At 36.8% G+C, this 11,021-nt stretch overlaps 1 protein-coding gene across 1 annotated transcript; it reads left to right on the top strand.

Moving 5' to 3' along the window:
* The first annotated feature begins 536 nt into the window (after positions 1-536).
* LOC126834654 (platelet binding protein GspB-like) lies at positions 537-10,543 on the top strand. The gene is made up of 6 exons (XM_050566747.1): positions 537-849; positions 4,486-4,599; positions 4,707-5,324; positions 6,589-7,246; positions 8,414-8,933; positions 9,735-10,543. The coding sequence occupies exons 1-6, from the start codon at positions 844-846 to the stop codon at positions 10,192-10,194; spliced, it is 2,376 nt and encodes a 791-aa protein (XP_050422704.1). The 5' UTR covers positions 537-843; the 3' UTR covers positions 10,195-10,543.
* The last annotated feature ends 478 nt before the right edge of the window (positions 10,544-11,021 follow it).

Genomic DNA, 11,021 nt, shown 5'->3' with positions numbered 1-11,021 from the left:
ACAAACAAAATTAAAATGTACTAAATTGCAGTGATCGGCACAACGTTTAGCGTGCCTACTTGTTGTATTTATTCAAGAGGCGATGTCGTAAGAACTAATGTGTTTTGGATACGAACAGACAACTTTCGGTATTGCGGTAATAACTAAATAGGCGTCCTCGGCGTTAATGGTGTCTTGGAAAATATTATTGTTTCTGTCACCTTTTAAATATCACAATATGCACCGTGCTAAAAATGTCATGTTTGTGTTTACGCGGTGCCCTATGTCAAGACAATAATACTATGTCGGGCCTGTCTGCACGTCTTTAAAATATTATAAGGACAATATTATTATTAGACTTTAACGCCGACGGATTATCACAGCTCTGCCGGTTTTCGGCTTAAACCCTAAGATTTGCGGCGGACGTCCTTGTCTTTTGTCGAGTGAGTGTCTCGTCGGTGCACACAACAGAAGAAGTATATTAAAACCGAGTAATAATATGCCGACAGCATCTTATACATACATAGGTACACTCACACACACACACTCAGGTGCTCACAGTACAATCTCCCTACCGGTTCACCATCGAGCTGTCGTACGTTACCTGCCAACGACAGGCTTTGGTCTGAGTGTGCGGTTTTTTTCTTTTTACTACACACACACACGAGCGGTAATCTGTTTTCCTTGCCAGCTTAACTTAATTACTGTATAAACATAAAAACCGGTATTAAATAATACAATATAATAAATCGCATATTGATCCTGAACCAGTTGTATAGTGACCGGCGCCGAAATAGCGTTCTCGCATTATCATTTCATCCTTCGTGTCATCCACTAGTCTCCCACAGACTAACGTACCGTACAATGGGAGTAAGTATTTTTTTTTTTTTTTTAAATACATTTTTTTTTAAGTGTGTTATTATGTTTTAGAAAAATTATTTTTTTATTAATACATTTAAGTAGGACGTCGAAAAGTCGAGACTTTTTTAAACACACATTTTAGATTTTTAACTTGTTTAAAAATCTACTCAAAATTGTATTTCATTTTAACTGAATTGAATTGATAAAAAATATCAAGTTTACAATTAAAAGTTTAAATATTGCCTTATATATTTTTTTTATGAAACTTATTTCCAGTCGACTATTACATTTGAATACACACATTTTATTGAATACTTAATGCATCATATTTGATTTTTTTCCACCGAGATATGAGTATAGACTGCTGATACTATATTAACAGGGATAAGAGTTCAGTGTAAAAAAAAACATACAACATATACATTTATTTTAACACAAAATATCTACCATCAAGTCAATGTCGTTGATTGATAACATAAGGTTTATTTAATTGCGCCATACATTATTATAGTCCAAAAACTAGAATTCTGTAATCCCCAGTGTTGCGTTTTCGGTGTAGCCATCTCTGAATGCTGTATTATATATGATTATAATTTATTAACTTCCACCGAACAGTCTTGTGAAATGTTACAGCTTTGTTCAGCGAACCGTGTATGGATAATACTTAATTCCCACATGGTAGCACGGCATCTTTGTATTGAAATACTTACGCCTAATACTTAATATTTAACGCAATCGTTGTCTTGTGATGTTCCCATAAACTGGTCGGTTTCGGTGAATTGCATTTATTCAATATGCGTAGTGCCAAATGGCATAAATTGTAAACAGATAAGGGCAAAATATCCAACATTTGTTGTAGAAAACGTTTAGTTACCGGCTGTAAGTGCTAACTTTTCCCTTAAAAATTGAGAAAATAAAAATTACACATTTTTGGAAAAATAATCTTATTCTGTCTGAACTTTTGTGGTATATTTTCTAGATATACATCATCGAACGAAAAAACTACTATAAACCTTTACCCTAGAAGGGTTAGACATTTTTTATCTTATTTACACTTTTTTGAGCGTAGCTTTGTAATTTTAGGTCTGAAAATTAGACTGAATGTAAATCTAGAATGGGACTGTAGCGCATACAGTTTTCTTAAAAGTCTGTAGTCAAACGTGTTTTTTATTAAGGGAAAACTAAAAAAAAGGGGGAAATCCCACTTGTACCGTATTCAATTTCCAGGTTGATACCCGTGAATGAATCAACAGGCAACATATGTCTGAGAAATATGTTCATTATATTGTTTTATTTGTTATTAAGATCCGCAGACGATCAGGGTTGATAGTATTTACTCGATTACTAAAAATACAGTTTTTTTTTATGATGTTAAACCATTTTTAAATGTATTATGAATTTTCCACTGGCCCAGTCTGTTTGGTAAGTCATTTAGGAAACTGAACTCAAGCTTTATTTGTAGGGAATTCGGTTCCTTTGTTGAACAGAGCTAAAAAACGATTTTACAAAATTCTGTTGCAAACCGATTGTTTGTGCAACGAGCAAACGTTTTTTTTTTACATTTAACGAAGGCGTTATTACAATGAATTATAGAATCGCCCACCTACAGACAGTACAAATCGGTTTAAAACAGGAAAGTCTAATGGTTTTGTTTGTACGGGCTTGTAGTGTCAAAAACAGAGTAAAATTAATGTGTTTTTTTTAGAATTCTCGGTGAATCGAAAAGTACCTATTATTATTATTTTTCAAAAACGCCATTGAGCACCTCAATCTAGATTGTTATGATAACATGTAAATAACCAACCGTCCAGATAGGCGTCGATGTACGGTCAGATAATGGTATAAAGACTTCCGCCATGATAAATTGTAACGTTCGGTTTTATTTCAAGGCGAAAATTAATTATAGTTTGTTTTCTGATTACAAAAAAATAATATATATATATTCAAATAAGAACACATCGTTTATTTGCCGAAGAGTTGTTTAACCAATAAACGGAAAATTTTATTCAAACTGCCATTATTATATTTTGGTGAGTCTTATTATGTAGCTGTTATTATATAGTAATCATAGGCCATCAATTATATTTTAGTATTGAAATAAAATATAAAAAACTGTTGAGCAAATGCCGTGCCAAAAAAATGGTCAGATGATTTGAACGTTTCGTCGTCTGACGTTCAGTCGATGACAGACATTATGAAAATAATTGAATGTTTGGCGGATCGCTTTTTTTTTTACCACAACCGTCAAAGGTCGATTTTGAAAATCCATTAACAATTCGTCTTAATTGACAGTGAGCATTTTATTTTTGACTTTTGTTCCCGCTAAACTTTGATTTATCCAAACGGTTCAAATCGAATGCAATCGGACTATCGGTCTCCTCAAAAGAAATCGATTTCAATGTGTTTGGAATATTTTTGCTTTTCTTGTGATTTTTTAAATGGAAATAATTATTTCTATTTGTACAATAATACTATACCCCAAGGTCAAGGTTAGAAACTGAACGATTTACTACTGACCGAAGAAAAGCCAACGTTCGACCGCAAAACATTGTATTATTATATTATAGCTTGTTCGACTCTAAGTAGTACCATTATGAAAAATAATTGTAATATAAGTTACCCTTGTGAAATGAGAAATGCCTGCGAGCAATGCGCGACCTTTATGTGCGTTTATGTACCTGCTAATTACTGGTGAACGTATTCATACTATTGTAGAACATAATGTGACCAGAAATAGATTCGTTTACCCCATCTAGTTATTTAAGTTACAAAAAAAAAAAACAACAAAAAATGGGGCCCATCAGAGTCGTCGCTAATAAGTAATAGTAAAACTTAATTTAATAACATATTTGTTGGGTCCCATTAAAAAAAAGGTGAACAAATTGGGTTTATTCAATAATTAAATTTGTTAATATATTATAATAGATACACAAGTAAAAACAAAATTAAATTTCTATTATAATTTCAATCAATATTAATCGGATAAAATAAGTTAGTCCATTTAAAGTTGTTTTTATGAAACACTATAATAATTGTCCAGTAAAATATATTTAAATAATTCTGACACTACAAGTAAAACTCTTTTGTTTATTATCACCTAACATGAATTGTATTTCAAATGTAAACCACTTATTGTATTGGCTTATGTTCAACTTACGCAAACCAGTTTAATTAATCTTTTAATAATATGTTAAATAAACAAATTTCTTCTGGGCGGACTACAATAACTATTGGATAATCTTTGTTATAAAATAATTTTAATATTAAAATTTATTTTTTTTTTATTATAATATATTTGAAGCGGTTCATTCAAGGTCTTCATACAAGTAATCCTATTACGCTATACTAAACTCGACAATGATATACTACTTACAATAGTTAATATTTACCTACTCAATTTCGTATTTAAAAAAACGCCATAAATCACATATTACGGCGGATGTACTTTAAACAAAACATCAATTAAAACATTGTAATGCTAAGACGTAAGAGTAAAAAAAAATACGTGAGACGAATGCACATAAAAAACGTATCCCTTCAAACCTTCAGTGTCAATAAATGCTCGTTTAAAATCGAAGGTCGAAACCTTATTTACTCGTTTGTGTGTTTTATATGTTTGCACTTACATTTATGTTGTTTGATTAGGTCACCATTGTGTTAGGATTGACCGTCTTATGCGCCACGACTTACAGTGGGGCGTTTGATTTTTCCGGGTTCGACCAGTTTGGTAAAGCTCTGCACGCGCCTATCACAAACCAGGTAATAACTGTAGAAAATATATAGTATCCAAACAGCAGAATAATCCCTTCATGTGATAGGCTAAAATTATTAAAAAAATATGCATTGTTTCGTTTTTTTCGCAATAGCCAGGACAACATTTCAAGTCGGTCGCGGTGCCTAATCAGCTGAAAAACGTAGCAGCAAAATTCAACGGTCCGTCATTCGATCAGTTCAGACAACCTTTTCAACATTTCCAGCACGGCGGACCGTTCGGGAGCAACGTCCAACAGTTCGGTCCTTATCCCGGATATCCCGGACCAGTGGTCTATCCGGGCCACGGAGGCGGCTATCCCGGTCCAGCACCGTATCCACAGGCTTCGTACCGTTTCGGTGGTGCCGACCAGACTCCCTTAGGATTCCATCCGTTCCCGGCACCTGTTCAGGCGCAGTCCGGTTTCGGTCCGGCCAAAGTCGGCGCAAAGAAGACGTACAAAACCGTACCCGGAGCCGCTGCCAACTTCCCCTTGCCCGGCAAATATTTCCAAGAACACAACGTCAACGCATATCACGGACCCGAGTTCTCTTCGGCCACCGTGCCTTTCGACCATAACCTCAAAAACTCCAAGCCCAAAGACGCCGCCGTGTTCGGCCAACCGATCATTCCGACCGAGACGATTTTCAAAAACTTCAACTTCCCCAGCCCCGGAGCCTTTGGATATTCACAATTCGGATTTCCACAATATCAGCCATACCCACAGATCCAGGTATGTCGGGTTACCTATTTTATTATTATGTATAAGTATTATTTACGAACTAAACTCCTCGGTAAAAAGACGCAATAAGAAAGAGGTGTTTCTGAAGCCGGATATTTATTAGGTAAAATTGACCAACTTGACTTGCTTGCAAAATATTATCATCCGATTAACGTAAAATACCATTATTATCATTAGGAAGAGTCTAATAACCTTTGTGAAATACTTTTGAAACGGAAAAAAAATCTAACAAAAGAAATACTCGTGACATAACAATAAGAACTATTATTGTTTTACTTTCCTGTTCGTGACCATTAGTTCTCCATGTATGGAAGTGATTAGGTATTTATGTACAAATGCACGCTGGGTTCAGATGAAAACGAATGTATGGGCATGGTTTTTATTTTTGGAAATTCGGACGAGTAAATTTAAAATCAAAACTCTTAGTTGGTCCAACCAGGTGTTTTTTCGTTTTCTATTGTAAAAAACCATGACCCTGAACTCTAAGCGTTTTGTTTGTGAGTGATGTCGAAGTGTACTGAGATCATTTTTCACGTGATTATTGAGTTACCATTTGTGTCTGTCCACACAACAATCATACATCACGCGATACTTAACAAAACAATCTGCGATAGTCCATCTGTTTCTTTCATTGTGTTTGGAGATCATTTCCTTAAAAAATAAACGCGCTTTCAATTCAGTGTCAGACCACACCGTCTAATACCTGATCTGATCAGTTCTTAGAAATAGAATATCTATATAAAATCTATTTTGTCCCAGCAATTTTCAAAGGTGACTAATTTTTTTTTTATTAAATCATGTTCGTAAAAATAGTGGGATGCGACTCACTCGACATGTTAAATTCTAAACGTAAATTGCCAATTTTTAGACACAAGTGTTTTAGTTGGTTATTCTTAGACGTACATTAACGGATTTTTTTGGCAATCATAATGAAAAATATGTAAAATACAACCAATAGGGATAACAATTAATGATAAATCATACTTGTTTACTTTAAATATCACAAGATAGATATTTTTTATTAAACTATTTATTCGTGTGTATAATTTATAAAGGATATTATTGATTTTATGAAAGTCAGTGTTTGATTTTTTTATGCAAAGAATAAAGCCATTTTTTAGATAAAATATGTCTACATCAGAGAGGATCCATTTTATTCAGAGTGCGTTCTATTTCAAATCACAATGTATTTGCAGGGTCTATTAATATTATAGGGTTACTTTATAATTGTATTTTTCAAATTTTTTTTTTACAGTCTTTCCCGCAAGCTCCGACATTCGGCAAGGCCGAACCGGCCCTCGGTAGCTCTACGATCAAAAGCCAAGGTATCGACGAGAGATTCCGCGCACCCGTTACCCCAACCACTGTTCAAGGAGGTTCGGCAACGTCGCGATCCACAGAGGTCACAAACCAACAGCCATCGGTGGCATCGTCTACGTTGCCTACCGCCGACGACACACTCAAGTCAGAACAAGCCAACAGTTCACCGTCGCAGGAGGAGGCCAACGCCGGCACGACCTCCACCGCCGCCTCCGAAGTTTCGGACAACAATGAAGCACCAGCGGCTGACGATACAACGGGCCAACAACCTAACCAAGAACAATCCGTCGTGGCCACCGGGGAAGGGGTCAACGAACCCAATGCCGGTAACGAAGGTGCTGTAAACGGCCAAGGTCTGCAAGTCCAAGAAAACGCGTCTCAAGAGCCGAAAGAGTTCACGCCGGTGATAGTCGAACAAGTCGGCGACAGCTCGAGCGGAAGCACTGACGAAAACTCCAACGAGTCGACGGCGGTAGTCGGTGATTCTGCTCCGTCGGCGCCAACAGAAACCGCGACGGTTGAAAAATCCGAAGAGATCATAGGAGACAAGCCAGCAGAACCTGCTGACAAACAACCAGTGCTCGTCAACGGCGGTAATTGAACTTTAGACAGATATAAAAATAATAATAATTGTTACAAACTAACCCAATGGCACTCGATTGAAACCTCGAGGTAACCTGTGAGTAGGTCGCTGGACAAACGCTGAAAAGGTATAGTGTCGGGTGTGATTATTTTAAGACTATTTTACTCCAAGCGAAAGATCTTCAGCCAAGTTACATCAATACAAATTAAAAATCCGTACAGTTCTATTGATAGCATCAGGTATTTTTGTGTCTATAATTTGACTACATTTGAATTTCCATTTTAACTGCAATTTCTTGGTGCAATGTTGCTGTGAGTAATTTAAAAATATTTCGTTAGTAAGGCATTGGTGGTGACTGGTGCTGTTAATTAATTTTCGCCCACACGCTTTCCAGTGGATACTTATCAAAATGACGAATGGAATCCAACCATTGAATTGCCAAATAATAAAATAATGTACACAAAGTTAAAAGTCATTGCCAAGTAATATGATAATTTAAAGGACGCTGTTAAGATCTTTCATCTTATTTGGCTGAACTCTTTGGAGATTATCGGAGAAAGTTCAATTTCGCATATCTAAATAAGGTCGTAATGATAAATATATTTTTTTTATTATAGAGCCTCATATCGTATTCATTGAATACTATAGTTATAGTATATACCAGCAAGTAGCAATACGTGTAATAATATATACCTGCTATATGCTTATTAGCCCATAGCGTGTACCAGGTACAGCCAGGCCTATTAATTAAAAACTATTTAACTTGTCTAGGAGTAGTCATAAAGAATAGCGCATGTAATTAACGCACCGAACCAATGTACCGTTCTAAGATAATTAATTTTGCAATAATAGACCGGCTAAAGAATTTGCACGTCACCGCCGACAATTGAAAAAAAAAAAACTATAAAAGTGGGTTCACCGGTATTATATGTGTTGGACGTATATTCCATAAACATGATTACATAGCGTTAATATTTTTGTTATTAATAAATAGTTCATTCGGTTAGAGAACGCGCGTTGGTAAGCGAAATAGCTGTAAATAGTTTTACCATTAAGGGGATTGCATGAGGTCTGTTGGACCAAAAACCGTGATTGTTTTACGGGCCACTCTTGTGTTTCTTTTTATTAAAAACATTATTCTACGTTTCATTCATAATATTTCTCGTGTTATTTACAGCACTCCCGGCGGCATTGCAAAACGGACTGGTCGCGCCTGTCGTATCCGTGTCAGACCCAAGTGCGGCGAGTCTATTCGGCCAACCCGGATTCGCGGCCTTTGCGCAAAATCTCGACCTACAACAACAACAGCCGTTGTACTTGCCTTACTACGACCCCGTTAGCTTTGCGGGGGCGGGCCTAAGTGCGTTCAATAACCTCGGCGGAAACATTCAACAGGAGTCGGTCGCAATCTCCAACAACGGTGCCCAAGTCAAGGGCGTCCAGAACGGCGAAGCACCCGCTTCGGACAATACCGTGACAACCGAAAGTAGCAGCAGCAGCACAACCAGTATCAGCAGCAGCAGTAATAGTGCTTCGCTAAGTAGCACCGTGTCCTCGACAACATCCGATGATGGTCCAGAGAAAAAAGACACCAGTCAATCCGGTGCACGAAACGAACCACCCGTAGAAGCACCGAAAAAGAGTAATACCGTGCAAATAATCCAAGACGGTTCGTCTTTCTCTGGACTGCCCACACTGTAAGCACCATCGATAGTTGTAATCCTTTGCATGGCCACCAAAACCAACCAAATAAAAGTAACATTACAGGATGGCGTGGCATGCCGAAAATGTCTATCGTCATGCTCTAGGTGTTAATATTGAAAATAGTTAAACAATGGTTGTAAATAAAAACTGGAGAAAACTACATAATATTATAAAAAAAAAACTCAACACAGTAGGGTGTAATTTTAAGTAGCAAAACATCCCAAGTTTTTGGATGTTCTTCTCGATTAGGATTTAGGTACAATATTTGATCCATAGACTTACTACATGACGAAATCGGTTCAGCGGTTTAGTAGCCAAAAGTTGGTCAAGGTGGGGTTCATAAACAATTATACTTAAACTTTTGTTTTCTAAATTATTGCTATTTACTTATGTTTAACAATTCACTCACATAATTCTTGGATTTTCTTTAACCTATGTCGCAAGAAACGATACAATGGTAGGTCGTACATACATTGAAAATATAACTTTCGCTCCATAAAAGGACGTGTTTGCCTTTGTATCTTTTTATTGTAAATTTTGTCTCTATGCTATTATGAGTTTGACCTAATATATTATTATCACACGGTTCTGCAAATCAAAAATAACGTTCTGACTTGTACTATTTTTTAGTATATCCGTTGAAAGGGTTCATTATATTGGATTATATTTTTAACCCTACAATAGATTAATGAATATAACTTTTTTTCAATTTAGATTTGTTATAACAATATACAAATGATACAACTAGAAGGAGACGGCTGTAAGTTTTCTGATTTGTTTTCTCTTCTTTTTAGCTATGATCCGTCGAGCAGCTTACCGTTGGACAGCAGCAAATTTTTCAACCATCCGTCAATAACCGCCTACTCCGGGCAAGCCGCCTTGGACACATACTCGCCCGAAACGGCGTTCACAGATTTCGGCTCTCTGTTCCGGCAAGGGTACTTGATCGAAGGTTCTCCTTCACTGTTGCCAACCGACAACGTGCCGTCCATCCAGACAATCAAATCCGTCACTCCCGTGTCCATCGCTTCCAAAGACCATCCGTTCCACGGCCAAGTGTTCAAATACACCAACGCCCACGTGCCGTACCCCGGTTTGGTAGAGCCTAAGATCAACCCACAAGGACTTAAGACCTACGACTTTGCTTCCCAGGTCGCATCTGTCGAATCGAGCAGCCCTTCGGTGACCAGCGCAGACACGGTCAGCACTACCACTAGCACCACAGAAACGGCATCGGTTAGCGCCAAGGCCTAAGATTGTCGCCATTGCATTAGAATGTCATCCATACACCGAAACTTCAAATGCCATTTTTTTAAAAATAATCACACTTAATAAATTGTACGTTAAAAAAAGTTTTAATCCAAGAAGGGTTAAGAGTAGTCTTCGACGGACGACTGTAGAAACCGACAGATGGACACATATACATATCATGAAATCCCAACCGTCCCGAGACCCTAAACAACTACAAACAACTAAAAAGAGGTTTATTGATTATAATTATTTAAAATTATTATTATTATTATTATTATTATTATTATTATTATTATTATTATGTATAATATTATAACTATTGTGATCTTTTTTGAAACGAGTTTATATGTATACAACATATATTATTATTTTATAATAAAAAAAAACCCTTAAAAATAGTGTTATAATCTCATATATAAAAAATATAAAATATGCTTATTGACGTATTGACCGGGAGTGGCTATGGCTAACTTTATGCCAGTTCGGTCGCCGGGGTGCATGAGGCATTTCAGCCATGCATCCGGGGTTGATAGTGTGGGTCGCCGCTAAAAAATCCCGGGTGGTCACCCATCCGGGATCAAGCAGCAACGGACACAGCTTAACCTCAAGTGCCATGCGGCACCTGAGATGTCCACTGCGCCACACCTCCCGGTTATCTCATATATACACACCTAAGACACAACATACATATTTATAAAACTTGATGTACTTATTAAATATACAATTGAACGGTGTGCGGGTAAAAAGGAGCAAGTCAATTTTTGGCAAATCGAGTTAGGTTAGGTTGCCTAAACGTGTCCGGTAATAACCACACTATTTTTATCGTGTAA

The sequence above is a fragment of the Adelges cooleyi genome, unplaced genomic scaffold, assembly GCF_023614345.1.
Source record: "Adelges cooleyi isolate 19-005CV unplaced genomic scaffold, UGA_ACOO_1.1 ACOO_flye_CR_arks_rails_tigmint_CR_PRNA_21, whole genome shotgun sequence".
NCBI classification, from domain to species: domain Eukaryota; kingdom Metazoa; phylum Arthropoda; class Insecta; order Hemiptera; family Adelgidae; genus Adelges; species Adelges cooleyi.
This window is presented reverse-complemented; position numbering and strand designations above follow the sequence as displayed.